The sequence below is a fragment of the Phalaenopsis equestris genome, unplaced genomic scaffold (assembly GCF_001263595.1).
Source record: "Phalaenopsis equestris unplaced genomic scaffold, ASM126359v1 Scaffold000428, whole genome shotgun sequence".
Taxonomy (NCBI): domain Eukaryota; kingdom Viridiplantae; phylum Streptophyta; class Magnoliopsida; order Asparagales; family Orchidaceae; genus Phalaenopsis; species Phalaenopsis equestris.
In genome coordinates this window covers 2,090,064-2,118,029 of record NW_018164869.1, presented here as the reverse complement: position 1 = coordinate 2,118,029, position 27,966 = coordinate 2,090,064, and the positions used below count along the sequence as shown (strand labels likewise).

General features: G+C 34.8%; 1 protein-coding gene across 4 annotated transcripts; it reads right to left on the bottom strand.

The window, feature by feature from the left end:
* Window positions 1-11: 11 nt before the first annotated feature.
* Window positions 12-27,161, bottom strand: LOC110027522. 4 transcript variants are annotated; one of them, XM_020728992.1, is made up of 4 exons: window positions 26,881-27,161; window positions 18,662-18,735; window positions 5,054-5,173; window positions 12-2,078 (listed from the first exon to the last, which is right to left on the bottom strand). In XM_020728992.1, the coding sequence occupies exon 4, from the start codon at window positions 2,009-2,011 to the stop codon at window positions 158-160; it is 1,854 nt and encodes a 617-aa protein (XP_020584651.1). In that variant the 5' UTR covers window positions 2,012-2,078; window positions 5,054-5,173; window positions 18,662-18,735; window positions 26,881-27,161; the 3' UTR covers window positions 12-157. The 4 variants fall into 4 exon arrangements, with proteins under 4 accessions (XP_020584651.1, XP_020584654.1, XP_020584653.1 ...); XM_020728995.1 differs by lacking the exon at window positions 5,054-5,173; XM_020728994.1 differs by lacking the exon at window positions 18,662-18,735.
* Between the last annotated feature and the right edge of the window lie 805 nt (window positions 27,162-27,966).

Below are 27,966 nucleotides of genomic sequence, written 5' to 3'. Positions count from 1 at the left end.
CTTATCAGCAGATTATTCAATAAGTTGCAGCTCCCCCAAACAACCGATGGTATATATGTAAATGCAGAAAGTACTGTAACGCTTCATGCAACTCATCCCCAACAAATATTCACATCAACTCATCCCCAACAAATATTCACATCTTCAGTTCATAAATTCAGCTCCTTACAGACTGCACAAAGCACTGCAACGCTTCACGCACCTTCATTCCTCTGCTTTCCTTCACTTCTTCAGATGCTTCCTTCAAGCCCTGAAGACCGCGGCCCAAGGAAGCAATCATGGAGACCGAAGGAACCGATTCCGCGGCACATTCGATCCCGTCGCCATAATTCAGAAGCCCCGCACAAGCACCCATGCTGCAGGCAAAGCTCACCCATGGAGCATACCCAACCGGCCTTACCTTCCTCTTCCTCATTATTTCATATAACGAAGTCCTGATGGCGAAAAAACTGGTCCTTTCCGCTGCAGAAATCATGCTGTGTGTCACGGCTCTGATCTTCTCCGCCGAAGCAGCAAACTTGGTTGTTGTACTGATTCCAGGAGCCATTAGTTTCGATGGGAGGAGCATTTTACTGAGTCCCAAAAAAGCTTTTCTTTGGAGGTTTAGTAATCCAATCTTGAGGGAAGAGGAAGCATGAAAAGAAGCAGCTTTGATCAATGAGGAAATCGGCATTGCTTTCGAGAAAGAAGATATTCCGACCAGAGCGGTAGCTCCGGCGCCAAACGCGACTACGGGTTTGTCTGTCAAAATCTTCATTTTCTCATGGTTTTCGTGAAGAATTTCTTCGCCGTTGTCGAGATCGTTACAGTAATGCGTTACGCAGTGATTAGCCAAGTCGGCAACCTCCGGCGGCACGGATGTGCTCCAATGCTTCCTTAGACCGGCTAGGCTCGCGGCGTCCACAATGGCTACCACCGCTCCAAAATTTGCGGCTTGTTTCTTCAGTGCTTGGGCGAACAAAACATGGCATTTCTCTTCCGTGGTGAGATTGTAGAACTCTGCAAGTTTGGATTTTGGGGTGTCTGGTTCGTTCATTGGTCTTCGGGCGGCTTTGTTTAATGCGACTCTCAAGGCTTCGATGGCAATTCTGAAGTTCTGGACAACTGATAAGGTTTTTGTATCGACTGGTTCGCCTTCGTTTACATCAGCGAGCATTTTCTGCGCGGAAGATAGAGCTTTTCCAATGGCAGGAAGGTCTTTGAATATGTGATGCAGATCAACAAGTAAAGAGTAAACTGATTGAGCGAATGGAGGAACCTCATAGTTAGAACTGATAACACCTTCTTCGTCTTGTTGGTTGAGAAATAAACCAGAAACTAGCAAATCAAGAGAAGGAGTTAATGATTTCACCATGTCTGATTCAAGAGCATCAGAAACAAAAAGCATCTTAGAGCTCGAGCTCATCAATGGAGTTACCTTCCCAGGAAGCAGACTATTTGTTTGTGGATGTAATGCGGAGCTCTCATTAACAGACTCAGAGCCTGCGTTCTCATACGGAGATTCGAGCAAGAGGAAATGGGAATCAACAGCATCTGCAGCTCTCTTCGCAGACAAGAAATGTCCATAAAATCCAATCCCGAAAATTGCCTGCAAGACCTGACAGGCAGCAAAGCTATCATACTGCTCCTTCTTTATCTTCTCAAAAAGACATCTTTTTAGAACGCCAATGGAGGAAGTAGGAATGTGATTGATTTGGTTTTCGCTCGAGCATTTCCCCTCGATCTGGATTTCAGGGAGAGCTGATGGAGCGACGGAGACGACGACGGCGTTCGGCTTGACTTCCTTGATTAGATGATCGGCATCAATGGCGGACTGTTCCGATAGATTTTGAGCAGCCAGGATATAAACCACTGCGTGGGAATCGGAATCAGGGATAGCGAAGATGAATTGCTTTGTTTGTTCTGGAATTGCAAGTCGTTTGACTAATCTATTTGAAGTTTTTAGGTCGTCATTTTTCAACAGAGAAAACAGCCACGAGTTCTTCAGGTAAGAGAAAATAGCAGAAGCCATGACTGATGCATTAGTGACGACAGAATTTTGAACCGGAGAAATTATCTATATTCCTCCTTTAAAAGGTCTGCAGAGATTTTTGAGACATAACAATTGAATCAGTGAGAGTGTCTTGAAGAATCACAGTGATTGCTGCAACTTTAGCAATTAGTGATTAACAGATTTCTTATGTATTTACATAACTGACACCTAAACTTCAATTTTTATATACATACCACCTAATTTTTTTAACATTACCTATGCATGAAAAGAAGTATTTCACTTTTAAAAAAGTTAAATTGGTGGCGTTTTTGATGTGATATGAAAGATTTGGATTGTATAAATGTAAAAAATTAAAGTTTAGGTGTTTGAGATGTATATACATAAAGAATTGAGTGCTATGTAGGCGTTGAATTCTTTTAGGAAGTAGGGTCCCATATTATTTGTGAGTACACAGAACTCGGTAAAAACCTTATTTTTGGAAGGAAGGTGGAAGAACAGAACTCGGTAAAAACCTTATTTTTGGAAGGAAGGTGGAAGAACATGATGGATGTGAAATTTAAGAGAGCATCCCCAGTTTTGTTTGTTAATTTTTTACCTCCATTAAGCATAAAAAAATTGGCTCATAGGAGATTTCTTGGATTACAACGTTTCTTCTAGAGAGAGAGATAATCTCGAAAAAATCTAAAGTTTTTCTAGTCTCGAGACTCTCCGTTAGTCTCTTGACTTTCCTATTATACAAAAATAAGAAGAAAATAAAAAATACATTTCATACGACATTCGCTCATCCGTAGTGTCTTGGTGAAAAGATCTTGACATGGATGTCAGGCGGCACTTTTAAAAAGGACGAACTTGCTTCCTTGAAAATAATGATGGTCATCTCTGATAGCTATCCCTCTCTAGATGGGCTAGATCGCCCTCGCAGAAGAAATAAATCTAATTTCTTCGATAGATGCACTCACTTCAGCCACTTCAGCAGAGGAGCTCAATTCATCTACTTCGGCAGGTGCACCAAATTAAACATTTCGGCAGGTACGCTCAACTCAAGAAAATGGTCTGATTCCTCGATAAGGGCTGACAAGACTTGCAAGACTAGTTGGTTTTCATATCAGACTTTGCATAAACATGTTTTTTCCGTCATATAGCCGTATACAGCAAGTAGATGCTAATGCAAAAAATAATTGTAAGAAGAGTTTGTTCCAAGAGCAAAAGCAGCATGAGACTTATCTCCAGTTTTCAAGCAAAAGAAAAAAAATTTACTTATGTGAACTATTCTAAATTTAAAGATGGTGAACTCTTTTCATGGGCATAAGTTTTCTAAGACAAGAAGATCGCAACGGTCCACCAACTATTTGTCGGAAGCTATTTTAATTCCAGACTATATAAGTGGACTAAAATTTTTCTAAATTATTCAAACATGGACTAAAATAATCACGTCGTCCAAAATAGAGATTAAATACAACAATTGATATGACCTATTGTACAATTATGGTTGAAACATGTCCAACTCTTTCCACGGGAATCATTAAATATAAACATAAGTTTTCTATACCAGAAAAGACTCAAAATGGTTCATCGACTCTCTATGATAAGCAATTTTAATCTCATGCTACTTACACACAGACCAAAATGCAATCATTCAAAGTGGAAGTTGAATTTGATGGCTAAGTTAATAGGATTAGCGGAAAATTTACAAAGGAAGCATGGAGTTGATAAATTTTAGGAATTTCAAATTTTCTTTTTGTTACCTTACCCAATCGAGGTAAGAGGGTGGATGCCAGCATAGTTTAATAGGATTTAGCCAAGGATTTAACTTAAATCTAGCCAAACACCAACTACGGCCTTTACGGCCTACACACGTTATTATAACTCACCACTACGACCTACGTGGCTCACAACTTAAGGAGTTCTAAACTCCGATTTCTGCGGCCTACGAAAGTTATTGCAACTCTCGACTACGTTCTATGTAACGAACAATGACTTATGTAACTGAAAGCTCATGCAAGTCTAAATTCCGGCTCTACAGTAGCTCCCCACTATGACCTAAGTGGCTCACAGCTCATGCGGCTCTTAATTATGGCCTCTGAGGCCTATGGGCATTATTACAGCTCACAACTACAACCTACGTGACAACTACAACCTTCATGGCTTATATCTCATGCAACTCACAACTTCAGCATCTACGGCCTTTGAATGTTATCGCAACTCACAACTACGATATACATTACCAACCATGACTTACATGGGTCATAGCTCTTGCAACTCCCTAATATGGTCTCTGTGGCCACCCGATGCTCCTGAAGAATCTACCTACGGCCCACATGGCCAACTATTACTACGACTTTCAACTACGACCTTTACGACAAGCTGACGCTGCAACCACAGCCTACAACATTCATGATGGGCCCTTACAGCCTGCTATCGCCGAGAACTACATTTATTACAGCTAGATTACAACCATTATTGATGAACTACTATTACTATTGTACATCAATACTATAATTTCATCCTCTCTAATTCAAGAGAAGAAAGAGTCTATGTATTTACAACTTCTTAGTGGATTACTTTGATTGGGCAGACACCGTGATTTTCATTTTACTTTTCAATGTTTTCCATGTAAAAATTGTGGTGCCTCCTCAAGCTATTTTTCTTTTATTTGTGTGTGCGTTGGAACTCGTACTACGCTACCACACACTGAGATGCTAATTTATTAGTCCACCGTCGTGGATCTTCCGGAACACATCAACTATAACTTCAAATCAAACAGAACAAGAAGAAATCCCTAAAAAGAAAGGTAATGGATATCATCCTTAACAACTTCTGGAAACAGTTCCAGGTCTATTAAGGAGATGAGAGCCATCAGAAAACCTAAGCTGATATACCCAGTGAAATAAGCAAGATGAAATCCCTAAAAAGAAAAATAATAGATATCATTCTTACAACTTCAGGAAACAGGTCCAGAACTATTAAGAAGATGAGAGTCATCAAAAAACCTAAGCTGATATAGCCAGTGAAATAAGAGCAAATAGACATGATGAATGATCGATTGTAAAGAAGATGTACCTTGACAGTTGTATCAAAGAGAGATTCAGGCGTCTGTTGCACGTAATTTTGGCGAGATGAAGGCAGATTCTTGACGAAGCAGAGCAGCAGAGCAAAACCTAGGAAAAAGAGGAGCAAGAGCTGCTCCAGAGAGAAAACATTGCATTGTTAGGGAGAAGTGGTAGGCAATCAGCTTTTTAACTGAAAGCTGAGGATTTTGCTAAAGAGATGGAATTGGTTGAAAAGAAAACACCATTATCCAATGGAAATTTTCATTTTAGAAAGATTTACCAACATGCCACTCAAGTTTTATATATTTAAATATCTAACACCTAAACTTCAATTTTTACATATATACCTCCTTGCCTAAGAATGAAAATGTGTATTTCACTTCTTTTTTAAGTTGAAATGGTGGTTAATGTAAAAAAGTGAAGTTTAGATGTTGGATATGTAAAAACATCAGAATTGTGTGGTATGTGCATTAACACCCCTTCATTTTAGAGAAATTTATATACACGCCGCACAATTTTTTTTTTTTTTAATTTGCACACCCAACGCATAAAGTTTGATATTTACTCTTAAAACACTTGTGTAAAAAATGTATGCATGAAAAGATATATTTCTTTTAAGAAAATAATAATGTTGGCATTTTTAATGTGATGTTAAAAATTTTAGTGATTTGTAAATAAATATTAGAGTTTTGGCCTTAGATATGTAAATAGATAAGAATTAGCTGGTTTATCTGTTAAGGTCAATTGATTTTACATGCCCATTGTTTCTATTTCTTTGGAAATATATTTAAGAATCGTCTTTGATTGTACATACTTAACAACCTTATTTTTAATGCTAATGTAGGCAAATGCAGTGGGATTAATGCTAATATTTTATCCATGACCAAAATTTGTAGACTGTTTTTTTTCCTCAATAATAGTGAAGTTATTAACTAGTATATCGGTGTTCGTGATGATTGTAGTGTCGAGTGTGTTTGGTTTAATTAGTGAAACATCACTAAGTCATATTTTGTGTGGATTGTTGAGATTTGGAATAGACCAGAACAACTTTATTGGTAGGAGGAGGGGTATTTAAACCAAATTACAATAGACATAATAATGAAAAACAATAAAAACATAATAAAATAACTAACAAAGAAAACAAAGAAAATAAAACAAAATAGAATGAATGGGGAAATACATAATCAGGGAATAAAATCAAATAATAAATAATAATAATGTAAGGATAGCCGTTATAATCTAATACTCCCCCTCAAGTTGAAGCATAAATGTCAGTCATGTTCAACTTGGACTTTGAAATTATCGAACAAAGGGCGAGGTAGATTCTTGGTGAGGATGTCTGCTAATTGATCACTGGATGACACCCATGGAATGCAAATCTCCCCCGATTCAATATTTTCCTTAAATGAAGTGTCTATCAATCTCCACATGTTTAGTACGATTATGTTTGATCAGGTTGTGAGCAATGTTAATTGCGGCCTTATCATCACAGAATAGTTGCAGCGGGACAGAGGTTGGCATAAGGAGTTCGCGGAGCATGATGCGCAGCATGAGAGTTTCACAGATTCCTGAGGACATGGATTTGAATTCAATTTCAACACTGCTTCGAACAATCACAACAGTTTTTTGCTTTTCCACATGACAAGATTGCCCCATACAAATGAGCAATACCCCGAGGTGGAACGTCGATCATGAACTGATCTGACCCAATCAGCATTTGTATAAACAACAATAGACCGAGAGATGTGGCGGGAAAAAAACAAACCTGAGCCCGGTGTACCTTTTAAATAGTGGAGAATCCGATGGACAGCTTGGAGATGGTACTCATCAGGGTCATGCATGAATTGATTCATCATTCCAACTGCGTGGCATATGTCAGTGCGAATATGAGTCAAGTTGATGAGTTTTCTCACAAGCACTGGTAACGAGTTTTATTAATAGGTACAATATTGAGATTGTCAGATAATTTTTCATTAGGATTCATAAGAATAACTAGTTTGCATAGAAGAATGTTGTTATTTGAGCTGAGACAGGCAAATTCCCCGAGAGGACCTAGCCACTTCCATGCCTAAGAAGTACCGAAGAGATCCCAAATCCTTCATCTCGAAGGACGAAGCAAGAATGTCTTTTTAGGACTTCAATATTAGGAGATCGTTACCTGTAAGAACAATATCATCAACATAGACAATGAGGATAGCTATTTGGCCATTGGAAAAGTGCCGGAAAAAGAGGGTGTGCTCCGATTGAGCTTGAGTAAAAATATGGCACACGACCACCATTGTGAACTTATCAAACCAAGCCTTGGGGACTGCTTTAGCCCATAAAGGGACTTTCATAGCCTGCACGCTTGTCCTCTGGAGCCAGTAGAATTAAAACCCGGAAGGAGAGACATATACACCTCTTCTGTCAGCTCAACATTTGAAATTGAATTCTTGACATCAAGCTGGAATAAAGGTCAATCCATAATCACGACAAGTGACAACATGACCCGAATAGTGTTTAATTTAGCCGTTGGAGCAAATGTCACATCATAATCAACTCTGTAATTTTGTGAGTATCCTTTGGCGACCAATCATGCCTTATTACGTTCAAAAAACCTGTCAAAGTTGACATGGTGTTGAAAATTCATTAGCATCCTACAACTTTCTAACCCAAGAAAAGTACACGATGTCCCACGTAGGGTTCTGCTGACTCTTTTCCAGGTTGGATCGGCAATAATAACCTCAATAGTAGCAGGATCCGATGGTTCGTCGGGGTAGTAGCAAACTCTGTAGTTCGACGATAATATGAGCATGTCTGATTGAGTACACTACTCAGAGAACTCAACTCCTCATTCAGAGGAGGGGTAGTGCAGAGGATGTCGCGTCGCCCGAAGTGAAGTCAAGGTCTTGTAAGGAGGTAGCAGACTTTTGAGTAGAAGTATTGGGACAAGTGCACCGAGTGTAGACATGAACAGTGGGATGAGGAGATGGTACACTCAACGGGATCGGTGACTCCTCAGTAGTGGGAACAATGAGGGGGTCATCCATAGGAGAAGGATAAAAGATAGTGTTGAAGAACTCAAACTCCCCCTCACTAGAGGTCGAGCTAGAAAAATAGGGAACACTTTCAAAGAAGAAAACATCAGCACTGACATAAATTTTGTTTGTGGTCGGATCAATGAATTGCTACCCTTTTGATTTGCGGAGTATCCAAAGAATATATATTTTATGGATCTGAGATCAAGTTAATTTTGAGTAAGAGCAGTGCTACGAACAAAAGTTGCGCGTCTAAAAATCTTGGGATCTAAATTAGAAAAGATCTGATTGGCAGAGAAACATGACATTAGGACGGTTAATGAGGTTTAGAACTTATGAAATTTGGTGGGGACTATTTATGAGATAAGTGGAAGTTCGAATGATATCGTTTCAAAAATGTTTCAGGACGTTGGATTGAAACAAAATGGAGCAAGCAATGTCGAGGAGGTGATGGTTTTAAAGCTTGGCTGCCCCATTTATTGAGTGTCCGTGCAAGACCTATGATGAAAGATTCATTTACTTACCAAGAATTCACTCAAAATTGAGTTTTAAAACTCACGATCATTGTCAGTCCGAAGAAATTAAATAGGAGTTTTAAATTGAGTTTAGATGAAGATGTAGAAGTTTTGAAAGGTCAGAGTGACTTATGATTTATCTTTTAAAATGCAGACTCACGTCATTCGAGTGTGGTCATTACTTAAGTTCAAAAATCACGTGTATTGGTATAGCTGAACGTACGAGAATGTCCCCATATATCACTGTGAATAAGGGAGAAATGAACATAATGTGTAAGTATGAGGTGGGTTATGTACACGGTGATGTTTAGCTAGCCAGCATGTCTCACAATTGAAGCTAGAAATATTTTTATTAGAAAAGATCAGATGATACAAATTTTTCAAATATTGAAAGCTAGGATGACCTAAACGACATGTAGTAACATAATGAGGCATTTAATGACTTAGGATAGACTATAATTTTTTAGTGTCGTGTCTTCACTCTCCTTACTATTCTTAGAAGTACTAGAGTTCAACTACCCTCTTAGCAGTTCTGATCATCCTCCATGAACGACGATCTTGAAAAACAAAACCATCAGAAGAGAAATTAGTAAAGCAATCAATATCATTTGTCAACTTACTGACTGATAATAAGTTATATTGTAATCGGGGAACATATAAAACAGACTCCATAGTTGGATCGATCGTTAATACAATCGACCATTTACTAGCAACGGAGCTACAAGATCCATCGACAATTTTGACAATTTTTTTTTCCAAAGCACGGGTATTAAGTCGAGAATACTTGTGAGCAGTCAGTCATGTCATCCGTGATATTTGAATCAATAATCCATGAACTAGAGGAGAAAAAAATTATAAGTCAGAGACAGTACCTTATTAGACATAGGAGGTCGATGGACCTGCAGAGACTTGGTTGGCTTCAAGAAACTTGATCAATTGCTCTATCTGAGTTTTTTAGGGATTCAGAGAATTCTGAGATATTCCTGGTAAGAGTTGGTTTAGTCGTACTTGGTTTGACCGTTATAGTGAGTCCCTTGACATCAGATAATTTGACCAAGGGTTTGTATGTCATCTTACCCTAAAGTTTCCAATACTTATCTCGAGTATGGTTTGGCTTGTGACAGAAATCACAAATGGGGTGACCGGTTCGAAGTGTCATGGACAAGAGTTGGGCACTATTTGAGATCAAGACGGATTATTCCACTAAAGAAGTAGAAGCACCCAACATGACAAGTCTCATGTTTTCTTTCCGATGAATTTAGGTGAAAGCAGCACAAGCGAAAGGAATAGGATCCCGATCAAAAATACGTCCTCGAACTTCGTCAAGGTCATTGTTAAGGTCGACAAAGAATTGGAACATACAATTCTTTTCTACGATCTTCTGTAAGAGGAATAAGTTGGTCGGAGAATCCCAAGTGTAGTTGTAATACAGGTCGTTTTCTATCCATAATGCAATAAGATCATTATAGTATTGAGTCACGGTTCTTGACCCCTATTTTGCCTCCCGGATCCATTTAGAAACCTCATAGAGTTGACTAGAATTTTCTAAATCTGAGTGGTATTACAGATAACCATCCAGAGAACACTAATTGAAGCGAGGAACATTTACAAACTACCAATTGACGTTTCTATGAAGTTGGTCAGCCGTGATGTGACCATGAAATTCTCCACTTCACAAGCTTCATATACTAGATCTTTTTTTTTATGGCTCACAAATCATACATGTGAGGTGACCAAACATCTCATGTCCTTTGATAGACAGCGAGACAGCTTGGGACCGTTGAAGAAAGTTATTGTCGTTCGACTTAGGAGCTGTGATCACGAAATTCATGTTGGCTTTCAGTCCTCCGGTCTGCACGGGAGTGGAGTTTGGAGTCGATCCTCCGGGTGAGTCAAAAACGCCTCTGAGGGTGATTCATTGAAAGAAACGACCATAATTCCGTTGAACTAAAAAACACGTAGTGGTTCTATGTTATCGATAAATTTCGGTAGAATCAAGACAAATAGATACATCTGCAGAAATTGCAGGTAGCGGGACACTTGCAGGGATCCTTAAACAACAATAACTGCAGGAATTGCATGATTTCTTAAACAGACAACAAGCAAGAGACTCGATTAGAAAGAAACCTATACAAATTGCTCTCGCAGACTGTAGGGATTGTTTTGGTTGCAGCTGAAACTTGTAAGAAGAGCGAACACCTATAGGAATCTGGTGGAATAAGAGCGGACAGGAAGAAGCCTTCTGACGGAATAAGAGTGGATAGAAAAAAAGCCTTCTGGAATTCCTGTTGTTCGCAAGACTTGACAGAGAAGGCCGCCAGCTAGGTGGAGGAGGTGGCTGCTAGAACCGACCGAGGAGGCCGGGGGTTGCTGGATCTAGGATTAGACTATGAACCATGTGAGATTTGGAATAGACCAACACATTTTTATTGATATGAAGGGTATTTAAACCCAATTACAATAGACATAATAATGGAAAACAATAAAAATATAATAAAATAACTAGGAAAGAAAATAAAACAGAATAAAAAAAAAGGGAAAATAAATAATCAAGGAATAAAATCAAATAATAAGTAATAATGGTGTAGGAATAATCGTTATAATATAATACGGATATTTAAAGATATTATACTCTTTTTTGGAATTATGACATATTGTGTGTATAATTTAACATTAATATTAAAAAAGATCATACTATTTATTAATGTTAATGTTGTTGTGATCTTGATTATTAAATATATTTGATGAAACATTGAAATATAGTTATAATTAAACTAATATTACTTATCTTTTATTAATCTTTAAAATTTGTGTAACAAATGACGTTTTGTGTGATTATTCTTTACTATAAAATAGAGAAACTTACACACAATTCTTACGTGTTTTCATATCTAACACCAAAAATTTGATGTTTGCACTTAATAACATCTATGTGCTATAAAAATTCATGTATTTACCTATTTAACATCTAATTTTTCATATTTAAATGCATACCACTCAAATTTTAACACCACATAAAAAATATCACTATCACTATCTTCTTAAAAGAAAAAAACATTTTTCATGCATATTTTTATGGCACCTAGATGTCATTAAGTGTAAACATCAAATTTTAAGTGTTGATACGAAAACACGAAAGAATAGTGTGGTATTGTGTATAAGTTTCTCTATTTTATAACAACGAATAATCACACAAAATTAATAAAATATAAGTAATATTAGTTTAATTATAATTATATTTCAATATTTCATCAAAAATATTTAATAATCAAGATCACTACAACATTAGCATTAATAAATAGGCATGTTCTTTTTCAAAATTAATGTTAAATTATACACACAATGTCATAACTCCAAAAAGAGTATGATATCTTTAAATATTCATATTAGATTATAACGGTTATTCCTATGTCATTATTACTTATTATTTGATTTTATTCCTTGATTATTTATTTTATCTTTTGTTTTATTCTATTTTATTTTCTTTCCTAGTTATTTTATTATGTTTTTATTGTTTTCCATTAATATATCTATTGTAATTGGGTTTAAATACCCCTCCTCCTATCAATAAAATTGTGTTGGTCTATTCCAAATCTCAACATGATATCATAGTCTAACCCTAGATCCAGTAGCCCCTAGCCTCCTTGGCCGATTCTAGTAGCCACCTTCTCCACCTCCTCATCCTAGCCGGTGGCCTCCTCTATAAGTCCAGCGAACAACAGGAATTCCAGAAGGCTTTTTCCTATCCACTCTTATTCAGCCAGAAGGCTTCTTCCCGTACGCTCTATTTTGCCAGATTCTTGTAGATGTTCGCTTTTCTTGCATGTTTCAGCTGCATCCAAAGCAATCCTGTAGTCAGCGAGAGTAATTTCTACAGGTTCCTTTCCAATGGAGTCTCTGTTTGTTGTCTGTTTAAGTAATCCTGCAATTCCTACAGTTACTACTGTTTAGGATCTCTGCAAGTGTCCTGCTACCTTCAATTTCTACAGTTGTATCTATTAGTCGATTCTACTAAAATTCATCGATGACATAGAACCATAACAACATATTCTTTGACTCAGCAGAATTATGGTCGATTCTTTCAATGAATCACCCTAATAAGGCGTTTTTTACTCACCCGGAGGATTGACTCCAAACCTCGCTCCCGTGCAGGCTGGAGGACCGGAAGCCAACATGAATTTCTTGATCACAGCTCCTAAATTGAACGACAATGAATTCCTTCAACGGTCCCAAGCGGTCTCAGTGTTTATCAAAGAGCATAAGATTTGGTCCCCTATGAGGTATGATTCGTGAGGCTAAAAAAACAGACCCAGTATATGGAGCTTAGGAAGTGGAGAACCTCATGGTCATGTCACGGCTGATCAACTCCATAAAAACGTCAATTGGTAGTTTGTAAATGTTCCTCCCTTCCAATGCCTTAACAACGATCTTGACGAAATTCGAGGTCATATTTTTTATCGAGATTCTATTCTTTCTGTTTGTGTTGCTTTCACTAAGATTCGTCGCAGGAAACTTGTCATGCTAGGGGTTTTTACTTCTTTAGTTGAATCATTCGCCTTGATCTCAAACAATACTCAGCCTCGTCCATGACATCTCAAATCGATCACCTCACTTGTGATTACTGTCACAAGTCCAACCATTCTCAAGATAAGTATTGAAAACTTCACGGTAAGATAACATACAAACCCTTGGCCAAATCCTTTAATGCCAAGAGACTTACGATAACGACCGAACCAAACACGACTAAACCAACTCCTACCAGGAATATCTCAGAATCCTTTGAATCCCTAAAAAAACTAGATAGAGCAATTGATCAAGCTTCTTGAAGCCAACCAAGTCTCTGCGGGTCCATCAACCTCAAATGTCTGAGAAGGTACTGTTCCTATGAATCTTATAGTTTTTTCATCCTCTAGTCCATTGATTATTAATTTAAGTGTCACGAATGACAAAACTGGCTGCTCACAAGTATTCTCGAGTAAATACCCGTGCTTTAGAAAAAATATTATCAAAATTGTCCAAAGATCCTGTAGCTCCATTATTGGTAAATGGTCAATTGTACTAACGATCGATCTAATTATGGAGTCCGTTTTACATGTTCTTCGATTACAATATAACTTATTATCAGTCAGTAAGTTGACAAATGATATCGATTGCATTACTAATTTCTCTTATGATGGTTTTGTTTTTCAGGATCGTTGTTCATGGAGGATGACCAAAGCTGCTAAGAGAATAGTTGGACTCTAGTACTTCTAAGAGGATAATACAGAGAGTGAAGACACGACACTAAAAAATTGTAGCTCATCCTAAGTCATTGAATATCCCATTATGTTATTGCATGTTGTTTAAGTCATCCTAGTTTTCAATATTTAAAAATTTTGCATAATTTGATCTTTTCTAATAAAAATCTAACTTAAATTGTGAGACATGTCGGTTAGGTAAACATCACCGGATTCATTATCCACCTCATACTAACACACATTTTGCTCATTTCTCTCTCATTCACAGTGACATATATGAATTTTCTTGTGCTACCAGCTATACCAATACGGTGATTCTTGAACTTAATTGATGACCACACTCGAATGACGTTGGTCTGCATTTTAAAATTCAAATAAGAAGTCACTATAACCTTCCAAAACTTCTACACCTTCATCTAAACTCAATTCAAAAACTCTTATTTAGTTCCTTCGGGCCGACAATGATCTTGAGTTTTTAAACTCAATTTTGAATGAATTCTTGGTAAGTAAAGGAATCCTCCACGATAGGTCATGCACGGACACTTAACAAAATGGGGCAGCCAAGCGTAAAAACCATCACTTCCTTGACATTGCTCACTCCATTTTGTTTCAATCCAATGACCCAAAACATTTTTGGAAAGATATCATTCGAGTTGTCGCCTATCTCATAAATAGTCCCCACCAAATTTCATAAGTTTCGAACCTCCTTAGCCGTCCTAATATCATGTTTCTCTGCCAATTAGATCTTTTCTGATAGATCCCTAGATTTCTCGATGCGCGACTTTTGTTCAGAACAGTATCCTTACTCGAAATTAACTTGATCTCGGATCTATAAAATGTATATTCTTTGGATACTCCGCAACTCAAAAAGGTATCGATTCCTTGATCCGACTACAAACAAAATCTATGTGAGTGCTGATGTTTTCTTGTTTGAAAGTGTTCCCTATTTTTCTAGTTCGGCCTCTAGTGAGGGGGAGCTTGAGTTCCTCGACACTATCTTTTATCCTTCTCCTATGGATGGTCCCCTCATTGTTCCCACCACTGGGGAGTCCTCTATCCCGTTGAGTGTACCATCTCCTCATCCCACTGTTCGTGTCTACACTCGGTGCACCCGTCCCAATGCTCCTACTCAGAAGCCTGCAACCTCCTTACAAGACTTTGACTTCACTTCGGACGACATCCTCAGCACAACTCCTCTGAATGAGAAGGTGAGCTCTCCGAGTAGGGTATTCAATTAGACATGCTCATATGATTCTATGGCAAAATATGTCTTTCCAAAGTTTATCGCCGACCTACAAAGCAATTGCTACTACCCTGACGAACCATCGGACCCCTGCTACTATTAAGATTTTTCCTGCCGATCCAGCCTGGAAAATGAGTCAGCAGAACCCTACGTGGGAAGTCGTGGTCCTTCCTTGGGCTAAGAAAACTGCAGGATGCCGATGGATTTTCAAAACTAAGTTAAACTTTGATAGGTTCTTTGAACGCAATAAGGCAAGATTGGTCGTAAAAGGATACTCACAGAATTACAGAGTTTATTATGAGATGACATTTGCTCCAACGGCTAAATAAAACACTATTCGGGTCCTGTTGTCACTTGTCGTGATTATGGATTGGTACTCACAGAATTATGATAGTGATATTTTTTATGTGATGTTAAAAATTTGATCCTTTAAAAAGATTGTGTGGTATGTATGTAAATGCCCCTTTAAAATATTAATATCAATAATGTTAAAGGAAAATGTCATATACATGGCATGTTGTATCTTATGTCTTATGAATTTATCATGACCTTGACCTCATATCTAGTTTGTGTTAACATCTCATTTCGCTGTTCTTGTTTTATAGATTTCTAGAAACTTACCTCTTATAAGCAATAAAACTGAATTTCCTTATTAATCACATTTTAATTTATCCTTCTAAAATTTACCTCTCACTCATCTTAATATACTCATTTTTATCATATTTGACTAGGTTATTATCGAACTCAATTGTCCAACACTACAATGCACAAAAAATAACTCTTATTATTTTTTTTAAAGTTTAATATTGAGACTCCAAGATATTCTCTAATGTCTTAAGGAAAATTTACATAATTCTTATAACAAATCCTACTTAAAATAAATAAATAAATAACACATCAATTTTTATCATTGAATGAACCCTGTCATATATTTTTGCTCCACATTTTTGGTGATTTTTGGTGCCTCCTCATCTCTAAAGCTATGTTATAATAAGGGTAGAGGTAAAATTTTATCTTGCATCTCTCCCTCTCCCTATCCCTCTCCTCTTTGCCTTGAACACCAGTATATAGCTTCTTGTTTTCTTCTTCACCTCTCGCTTTCCTTCTGCTGCAATATGGTATGGAACAGGCTTCAATTTTACATTAATAGACATTAAAATATGCCATTAGGATGAAGAATATGATAAGGTCCTAGCTTTAAACATTCTAGCAGCTTTTAAATGGGAGCTTTTTGTCTTTGCCATTTTCAGAAACACAAATAATTGATTCGGCGAAGTTTACAAACAAACTAAAAAAAAGTTATAAAGCATGTTAATGTAGTAAAAATTTACTACTTTTATGCAATAATTAAAGATGAAATGAAGTGGTTGTGATCAAAACAACAAACTATGATTAAAATGAAATGAAGCATAAAAAAATTATGAAATAGTGAATTGGCCATGAGTTTTGTCATTTTTGAAGATCTAGATAATGTATTTCAAAAATGGAATCAACAGCTATCAAACTGATCAAAATCACGTACTTAAATATAAAAGTCTGGATCTTAGAAGACAAAGATATCATTACAACCATAAGCTAAGAAAGATGCAAAGAATGCTAAAAGAAGAAACTTTAAATGCAAACAATGAACTAATTACAATTAACGATTAACAGACAAAACAAAAATTCCAAGGAAATTCAGCAACTATAATAGAAATATAATGAAGAACAATAAGGATGTAATGAAATATATGCAAAATCATCAATCAATCAAAGACAAACTAACAGCAAAACTAAAAACCACTGGCGTGATACTTAGAGAAAATAATTTTTTTAGAATAATTTGCAAGAAAAATGAGCTCTAAAATGAGACTAGCAAAACAAGATACAAAAAAATATATATATTTATGAATAAAGAACCTACAGGAGCCTAATTGCCAAATATATATAACTTATGAAAACAAGATTTTGTTTTCTATGAAAAGCACAAAGGAGGGGAAACACTCATGGCATAGGAGATAGACAGGAGTTAAAGAAAGAAGTTATTTAAGAGCTAAGGAAACAAGTTTTTAAAGATTTTATGTTGGTTTCCAAAAGTATCAAAAAGGTTCCAAGACAAGCATTAATTTAAATCAATAAAAATAGCTTGACAATGAGTTAGAATTCAATGTAAGGAGAAGAGAGGGAGAGGGGTGGTCGTGAGCTGATGACATGACAACTATAAAGTAAGATGACAAATCCAACTGTGATGCAGAGGTTTTATGTGATGAGGACAACTTAGGCCCATAATGGGTCAAAAGGGGAGTAAGAGGCAAGATCAATGCATAGAATGTCTGACTAGCCAAATGCCCTAATTCATGACAACATCTTTTCTCCTTTCAAAATTTAACAAATTATTTATAATTATCAACACTACAATTATGCTTCTGGTGAAGGTCATGGATGCTCTGTGCAAATGAAGATGCAAACTCGCTTACATGAATAGGTAGAGTCATTAGTTGATGAAAAAAAAAGTTCTGTGAATTACTAGAAAAATTGACTCTAATAACTTATTGATCAAGACATTCTATATAAGAGGACTACTAACTTAGGATTTATTATTGTGAAAAAGGACAATACTCGGTTCAATATGTGATGGAGTAAAGACAAATTCCATATTCAAGTTTCTAAGGACCAAGCCAATAAAATACTTCACAAGGGATAAGCTTGTAATTCAAATTACAAGTTATTCTTTTTATTTAAAAAAGAGGAAGGATTACATACAAGCTAACTCACTGTGTTAATGCATGGATAGAACCTAGAGCAATACCAAGCTCAAACTCATAGCAAATAACGATATAAAGGAGACTTTTTTTTAAACTGTGAAGGTGAGTTTCTTCACACTCCGGTGGCGGCCGCGGCGGCAAAGAAGACGGCGGGGCCGGCAACGGTGATGATGGTGATGTGGGCAGCGGCAGTTACGGCCGGCCGCAGGGCACTGCAGCGTGGCTATTGTCAAAGAGATCTATATGGGAGCTCTCGGGTTTTATTATTTTAAAAAGTTGAATGGCTAAAGCAGCAAAAGTTAATAAAAAAACCTGTATAGCTCATCAATTTAATAAAAATTTACTACTCATTTGCAATGATTAGAGGTGTAATGATAAATCCCAGCTGATGAAGTGAAGAAGAAGAAAAAATTCTCTATCAAAACGGTCCTCGAATTGCTAAAGTAGTGAGCAAACTTAAATGACGAATTAATTATTGTTTTTTTCCTTCATGATTGAGTAATCTAACTTGAAGCTTACAGACCCTTATTGCAATGGCAGAACATAAAGGTTAAATTCCAACTGAGGGTAGACTTATTTGTGCTCAAACCAATCAAATTTGATAGTAAAATCAAAGTCCATCAGACTCATTCAATCAACAAAATGAATTATTTAGAAAAAGGAGTGAGCATACCTTTTGCCCTAATTGTATCGGTGGACAGAATAAGAGTGTGTGTCACGACTTAGCCCAGGACATATAATTAACTAAAACGGGAACACACGGTCTAACATTGGGAGCTAAGTTTTTCATATTCATTTAGCGTTTAACAAATGAAAGAGCAACCAAAGAAAATTAATTTAAGCGGTATAATTTAAATTTTACCTCATAATTGGTTGTTTGCGTCTTCTATAAACATTTTTCCTTCTATCGCTCATCTTTTCATCAATAAATTAAACCTGAAAAATTCAATTAAAACAATGGTAAGCTAAAACATAACTAGCAAATACTCATACGCCTAAACTACAGTATTACAAGAAAAAAAAAATAATATGCATGTCAATAGTTTTTAATAAATCAATATAAATATCTTATGCTATTAAAAAAAATCTTACTATATTAATAACATATCAATATTATTTTATATTTGTACAGTCGTCACATGAACACCGTCTAAAAATTTGTATCAATTAATACTTCAATGTCAATATCATATTCTATATACAAGCACAAATATCTTAGTGTTCTCCCATTAGTACCATAAATGGATGATTCCATCATAAGCAGTCAGGCGCATATATGCAGTTAATATAAACATATCATTCATGTGTTCATAGCATTCAATTCAATATAATGCATAATATACCAACATTCATAACAATGTGACCAATAAAAGAAAGAACATATAATTCAAAGTAAAAATTATACGAGTATCACTATCTACTAATGCAATATAGTGGAGAAGAATCAAAATATTACTATAGATTAAAAGTATGAGTGCTCATCTTGATATCAATTAATTTATTATTTATTTTGACGTTGACTCTACTAAAACTAAAAGACTAAAATAAACATGGAATTCATGTTATTAGAATTTTAATTTATTTATTATATTATATCATACATACAAATATAATAACTTATATTATTTATAATTAGCTATTCAAGTATAAAAATTTCTGTTTTTTTATGTAATCCTAAAGAAGAATCCTTATTAAATATTAAAGTTATTAAAACTTACCCTTATAAGTTTCAATCAAGCCTACCCCACACGAGAAAAAGCTTTCTTTGCACACGGGATCAAGCCTCTGCACGCAACCTCCTCTTCTTCTCCCATCACTTCCTCCTCCTCCTCCTCCTTTGGCTTAGGGCTCCAAGCACACGTGGCTTCGGCTCCCTCCTAGATTGTCCTCCTCTCCTTCACATGTCGCTCAACATAGTAAAGAAAAAAGGTGATCCTCTTCTTCCCTCGAGCGTAGCACACGGCGTCGTATACTCGAGTAAGAAAAACTTTCAAACTCTGCTTTCTGACCGCAAATCTGAGAGCTCCCATCCCACACGTCAATTTACAGGCAAACTCATCTTTTCGGCTTTCAAGCTCCTTCATTTCCTCTCCCCTCTGTTCAGTTACCCGACTCCTCACTTCTACTTTTTCAGATTTTTCATTTCCTATTTTGGCTCTTTGTTTATTCTTCCCTGAATAGCTAAAACAGGACTTCATAGAGAGAGAGAGGGAGAGAGAGAGAGAGAGAAATAGAGAGAGAGAGAGAGAGAGAAGAAGAGGAGGAGAAAGAGAGTGAACTTGATAAACCCTCTGACTCCATTAGACTAGCACAGTTTGCTTAAATGAAATACTAGTATAGTGTTGGTGCTTCTGTGCGAATTATGGGGACTTTGTTCTATAGGACTCAGGCAATATAAGTTAAAAAGTCAAGCTCGATTCAGATAAGACTTAACTTGTTCATTGGTGACCTGACTAGCTATTGAATCCTTTTAAGATGTAGGTTCTCGTATCGTTCATGAGTACATACAACCAAAAAAAAACATTGTATGGCATGGCAAGAGTGGAAGAGAGAGCGAGGAATGAAAAACTTTTGAGGGAACTTTAGAAGATATATCAATTCCAAATCTCCAGCAAACCGAAAGAAAGCAGCTCCTCGGAGGTTCCACAAGTTACAGGATCTGAGAGAGCAGGAGGTCTCTAAAAATAGAGATCAAAAGTGATCTCAGAGAAAAGGAGGAAAAAAAGTGAATCCATATAGAGAAAAGGAAGTCCCCTCTGTATATTTTTCCTTCCCCTTTTATATATAGAAGAAATCCATAAAATAATCAAAGTAGTATATTTCGCACTGCATGATGCTTCTCTCAAATATCCTAATGAAAAAAGTGTAAAGTGGATAAGTGGATGTTAGTGTATTGTCGATTAATGTCAAGTATTGTAAGTGAATATCTAAATTTGTCGATAAGGTAGCCACCCCAACTCCTTGGTGAAAAGACAAAATCTCAAATTTCGGGCGACACCTCTAAAGAGTGTATTACGGAGAACATTCTTTTGTTGTCAGTTTTGTACTTTCTTGCACCTATTTTTCTTCAATGTTTTCAATGAAAGCTTCCATATTTCTTCATCTCATGTCGAGTAGCTAAATTCCTTTCATGCTCTTGTCAAGTAATCAGGATTTCTCTTTGTGTTCTCATTTATTTTCTCGTGTTATTGAATTATGCGTGTTGTTCTGTTAACTAATATCTCGTCCATCATTTCAACTGAATTACGAGTTTTAGAGACTTCAATAACTTAGTGAGTTTTTGCTTTTTTTTTTTTCCTGTACAGCAGAAAGTGAGTGAAATCTACTTCCTCCTAAGAGGAGAAACATTTCGGATAAGTCAAATCCATGTTAACGGGCGTCCCTCTTCTCAGTTAGCTTTTTTTCCTTATCAGTCCACATGTACTTCTTGTAAAGCCTCACATTCTTATTCTTTCATTAAATTTTGGTTAATATCATAGTAGTCTTGGAAATTTAACCAAATTCAAATATTGATGGGGCATTGCAGACTTCATCCAATACTTCGACTAATTTCTTGTTCATCATATCAACAGACTTAGGGGTTCCATAGACTTCAATAACTTGGTGAGTTTTTGCTTCCTCAGAAGGATTTTAAATCCAAGGAACAACAACACCAACAACAATCTCAACATAAGAACCCTCTTCTTCAAGGGTGAGATGAGGATTATTCTTCAAACTTGAGGTTGAATTCCATCAGGAGTTCTTTTTCATCCACAACTTGGAGGTCAACCGTGAAAAGTCTAAGATCGTCATAGGTCATCCGAAATAAGCAAAGTTTATTCCAAGCTTAATAACGAACCCACCGTTGAGATGAATTGGATTGTGTCAGGTTTCTTCCATTTTCAAAAGAGAAAGTCAGCTTAGGGGACAACATTTTTCCCATAACAAGAATACAATGAAGGGTATTAATAGAGAGTTTACACTCAAATCTATTAATTTTAGTAAATTTAAAAAGAAACTTATTCGAAAGAGAACTCAATTAAAGCATTGAATTCAACCAAAGAGAGTTTTAAAGCATACTCATTAAACAGAATTTAAGTGAAAAGTTAAAAAAACCAAACTCTGATAAGTGGACCCATTTCATGACTTGGTGAATAAAATGTCCAAAGAGAGAGATGAGAAATCTGAGTCTGCAAAGGTTACATACATATTACCGATAAAAAATAACATAAACCAATACTAAAGATGGAGAGATGAACTATTCCTAACAAAATCGCGAGCAAACACTTGGTAAGATATTTTTATGTTGGGCATCCACCATAAATCTTGAAATATTTCTATCTAAATGATCGGACGAATCATTTGAAGAATAATATACTACCCCAAGAGATAAAAATATTACCTTAAAATAGATCTAATCATTCGGATAAGAAAAATCTTAAAAATCTATGAATCTAAAGTAATCAAGGGTTTTCCCCCACCTTACGATTGTAAGATTAATTTATTTTATTTTGGGGTCTGGTTACACTACGAGGGGAAGTCCTCGTAGTTAATTACATCACTGGAGTTGGGGTTCCCAAGAAAACTCTTTCTTAAATTATTGACTTACATTGTGTATGATTATGCCTTGAAGATTAATATTTTAGGATCTCAGATCGATGGATGGATTTGGAAATGATTAGAGTGGAATTGAAAGGATTGAGACTTAGAGTCCAATGACGATGTATCATGGGAAATCCCAAGAAAAATGTTGACTAACAATGGTAAGAAGGCATGCCCTGAAAAATGGAATTGTGAATTTATTTGAAAAGTGTTCGATTTTTTTGCGTTTTAAGAAATTAGATTTGGTTTGGAAGATTTTGATTTATATTAATTCTAAAAAGTTTGATTCCAATAGATTTACTTGAACTGAAAACTGGAGTTATTTGAATTGATTTGAAAGCTTAATTTAAGTTGATTTAGTTTGATTAATTAAAGTTTATTTTGAGTCATGAAGGTTGTTAAAATTTGTTTGGAGTGTTTTTATAGTTCATTTGAAGATATTTCAAGTTTATTTGAAATTTTGAAATGTTTGAAGCTTTATTGAAGTTTATTAAAATTAGTTTGAAGTTTATTTAAAGTTGATTGAAGTTATTGAGTTTAAAGTTATTTGAGAATACCTGAAGATTATTTGAAATTTAGAGTTACATCAAAATATTTGAATATTGTATGAAATGATTCAGAGGTTGTTAAGGTTTATTTGAGAGTTATTAAAGTTGTTTAAAGTTTGTTTGAAAATTATTTAATTAGTTTTAAGGTTATTAAAAGTTTGATTTGAAATTATTAAAATTTTGTTAGGAGGCTATTCAAAATTTGTTTGAAGTTTGGCAAAATTTGTTGAAGTTTGCTATTTTTTATTAAATTTTAATAAGATTATTAAAGTTTATTAATTTTTTTTTAATATTATTAAATTCTATTTGGAGTTGTTTAAAATTTTGGGGGAAATTAGAAGTTATGAAAGTTTAAAAGTTAGATTTTTTAAGTTCAAAATAGTTTAGGGCTTTGGAAAGGTGGTTTTTTGAGTTGAAAGGGGTTTGATTTGTGTTGGGAAGAGTTTTTAGGGATTTAAAAAAGGCTTAGGTTTTGGATTAAAAGAGTTTTGATGTTTTGAAAAAGTTTTGGCTTGGCTTTCAATTTTGGATTAAAAAAGTTTTGGGTTTTGAAAAGATTTTGAAGATAGATTTGGCTTGGATAAAAAGGTGTTTTGTTTGGGTCGAAAAATATTGATTTGAGTTGAAAAGTGCTTCTAAACTAGGAAATAGAATAGAGGCTAAAAGGATTTATAGATAAAAGTAAAGTCCTAACACTAAACTACTCTACATGAAAGTTAAATGGGTGGACTAACCTATTTTTTAATATAACGCCCCCGATCAAAATGCACATTTCTTCCATCGTCTCAGATGCATTAATATACTTAAATTATTAACTAGCCGGATAGTTAGAGGTCTTCAATGTTAGCATATCGATGACAAATAGACATTCTTACGATTAGGTGGTTCGATGTGTTTTTATCAGTAATCATGATTTATTTCATCCTAAAGCACCTACATAATTCAAGGAAGTAAGACTATTTGTTTTATATACCCTAATCCTCAGCACTAAGGGTACATAGCAATCTAACTTGGGTTTCTAGACTAGAATGTTCTAAGATCTGTGTGATCCTCGGTTTTATTTCTGAATTGACTAACCTAGGGTTCACGTTTGATCTACTTGGTGGTTGTTAGCATTATTTAAGTTGGTGAATTTTAAATTTACGTTGAGTTTGACATTTAATTCATGATTTAGTTCAACTCCTAATTTTTCGGTCAAAATGATAATCAAGGTATTCTAGGTATTTAGCATTTGGTTTTCTATCCTAAGTTGGTGTTTTTCATTGGTTCTCCTCCTTATACTTGATTTCTAGTGTTGGTTTACTATTCTAGGCTGGAGTTTCAGCAATAAAGATTATTCTATAAGAAAAAAAAAAGAGAGTTTTTGTTAGCTATATGCATACAATTGAAATTTACATGCATACCAATTGGTTCTAATATATTTCCATATCTAACATTTAAATTTCATTTTTTATATATATAATATCCAAAATTTAAATATCATAACCCAAGTATTTTTCTTACTTACATACAAAACACTCAAGATTTAAATATCTTATCCAAAAATATTTTTCACTTGCGTACATAACACTCAAGATTTAAATATCACTTCCATAAATATTTTTCACTTGCATACATAACACTCAAGGCTTGGTTGTTGCATCAAAAACATTAGTGTTAGATATGAAAATGCATAACGGATTTAGATGCATATTACTCCATTCAATTTGCACATCTAAACTTCAATTACATACATAATACTCAAGATTTAAATGTCACATCCAAAAAAAAATTTCAGTTGCATATCAAAACATTAAAGGTTTAAACATCACATCCAAAAATGCTTTCACTTACATATCAAAACATCCTACTACCTTTGTTTTTAAATGAAGAAGTCTACTACTTAATGCATAGGTAAGGTAGTCTGTGTGTAAAAATTAAAATTTATGTGTTAAACATGTAAATAAATGAGCATTGAATGACATGGAAGTAAATATAAATATTTTAATGTTAATTATGTAAATTTATAAGAATTGATCAGCATGTCGGCAAATTTAAATATGGATTTTGGACATGAAAACACAAAAAATTCAGACATTTAATATAAAGAAATTCCAGCTTTTCAACATGTAAATGCGTAGAAATATTGAATTTTGAATATGCTAACATATGGAAACTTCAAAATTTTCTTATACAAAACACATTAGAATTTCATGTTTTTCATATTCGAATAAATGAAATAAGAACCGATCAAAGTTTAATATTTTTCACATTTGTGCATACAAAATTTACAAATTTTTCCATTAAAAAACCCTTCAAAGTTTCAAAATAACGAGCCGATCAAAGTTTCAAATTTTTCATAAACGAACGAACCTGTCAAAGTTTCAAATTTTACATAAAAGAACTATCAGTTTCAGATTTTTCATAAACAAAACAGTCAAAGCTTTAATTCTTTCATAAGCGTTAAAATTTTAAATTTTTAATAAATGAACCCATCAAAGTTTTCAGATTTTTTATAAAGGAACCCATAAAAGTTTCAGATTTTGCAAAAAAAAAACAGTCAGTTTCAGATTTTTCATAAATGAAACAGTAAAAGCTTCAATTTTTTCATAAACAAAACGTCAAAATTTCAGATTTTTTATAAACGAAACCATCGAAGCTTTAGATCTTTCATAAACTAAACAATCAAACTTTCAGATTTTTCATAAACGAACTCATCAAAGTTTCAAAACTTTTATAATGAAACCGTCAAAGCTTCAAAATTTTCATAAACTAAACCTTCAATGTTTCAAATTTTTCATAAACGAAACAGTCAAAACTTCAGATTTTTCATAAACAAACTCTTCAAAGCTTCAGATTTTCATAAATTAACCCCTCAAAGATTTAGACTTTTCATAAACGAACCTCTTAAAGTTTCAGAGATTTAATAAATAAGACTGCCAAAGCTTCAAATTTTTCATAAATGAAACCATCAAAATTTCAGATTTTTCATAAATGAAATAGTCAAAATTTTAGATTTTTCATAAATGAAACTGTCGAAGCTTCAAATTTTTCATAAACCAAACCATAAAATTTTATGATTTTTTCATAAATGAACTCTTCAAAGCTTCATATTTTTTGAAAATGAACCCATCAAAGCTTCAAATTTTTCATAAATGAAGCTGTCAAAACTTCATATTTTTCATAAATAAAACAATAAAAATTTCATATTTTCATAAAAGAAAGCATGAAAGCTTCTAAAGAAGTTCAACTGCACCACGCATGCACATTAATTCACACAACAACAACTAACAACAACAACAAACCTTTTTCCCATTGAGTGGAACAAAAGCTGTCACACAACGATAACTAAAACATACTAAAATCACTGTCCCGCAACACAAACACTCCTAAACTTAACTTCTAAAACTAATTCAAAACCATTACCTTAGTCCACCAAACAAGAATCTAAATGGTGGTTTGGTTATTGCATTGGAGTGGGGTTTAATGACCATTTTGGGGCTGCTTTGAAGTGGATTCTGAGTGGTATCTAGGGGCTGGTTTTGGGTGGTGTTCAGGGGCCGGTTTTGGGTAGTGTTTTTGGATTTAAAAAACAAAATTAAAACTCAGGTGTTATATATCTAAAAACGTAAGAATTGAATGCTGTGTTTGTGGATTTAAAAACAAAATTAAAACTCATGTGCTAGATATGTAAAACGTATGAATTGATTGCTGTATTTGTGGATTTAAAAACAAAATTAAAACTCAGGTGTGTTACATATGTAAAACGTAAGAATTGATTGGTGTGTTTGTAAGCACTTGTCAGACATGTAAATAAGCAAGTAAGGATTAAGTGGTATGAATCCTACAACATTCCAAACCACGTTTATCGGTTCTCCTAAATAATCTAATTAGAATATGATTTCATGAGATCTGGAGAACTTAAAAAAGCGTTAAAGAAATTGGGAGGTAAGAGGAGAAAGATTGGTGTTACCTTCCTTGATGGTTTCAGAGGACTGTGCACGCCGCGATCTCGTTGTGGCCTTCCTTAATCCCGTCGTCGCCTTCCTGGCCAGCTCCGACAGCAACTGTATAGCGAAAGTTAGTCGCGAAGGGCAAAGGTTATGGGCAAACCGGGAGAGGTAAAGAAAAGCCAGTAATATTTTCCGGCTGAGAATTATGGAATGACGGGGAAGTGGGGCGGTTTGGTTCTAATGAAGAATGGGGAGTTTCGTTTCCACAACTGAAAGCCATCGGGAAGAGGGAGGAGGCAGATGAGCAATTAGGGATTTAGGAAGGGGTTTTATTTATTTATTTATTTATTTAAACGCATAAGAATGCGATGGTATGTATGTAATTTTTTTTCTTAATTTTATATTTTATTTAATTTAACTTATTCAGTTTATTTTATTTAAAATTTAATTTAAACTTATTTTTTGGTTAAATGTAGTTTTATATTGTGTTTAATTTAGTTTTAATTAATATTTTGGTTTTAAGCTAGTTATAACTTAATTTTAAATCATATTTAATTCATGTTTTAATTTAGTTTTGACTTTATAATTAATTTATATTTTTATTTAGTTCAAACTTTAATTTAAATTAAGTTATGTTTTGTTTTAATTGATTTTTTTTAAGTTTAGATTTTAACTTTTATGTTTTCATAATTTATGATTATTCTTATTATCTTTTAAATTATCATGGTCATGACGCAAACCCAAATAGAGTCTGATTGGGATGCGGGAGGGCTCATTTAAATGGTTTTGACGATTCGGGTGTGCTCAGGCAACTCGTTTCGCAAAGCAAAGCTCTGAATAAAAATGTTTACGCGGAAGAAAATTTCATACATGAATATGTGAAACACACGAATCCACATAAAAAGTGTATCAAAATATCTTCGAACTCATTGTATGCTTCTCTAAGAATGATAATGAATACAACGTAGCTTATGAAATGAAATTTCGAGCACTACAATGAGTTGAAGAGACCACGATGGCTTTTAGGTTTGTTTTCTTATATTAGGTTGGGTTTAGTTCAATTTTAGGGTTTCAATGAAGTTAGTTACATTTGGTTCTATTTTGGT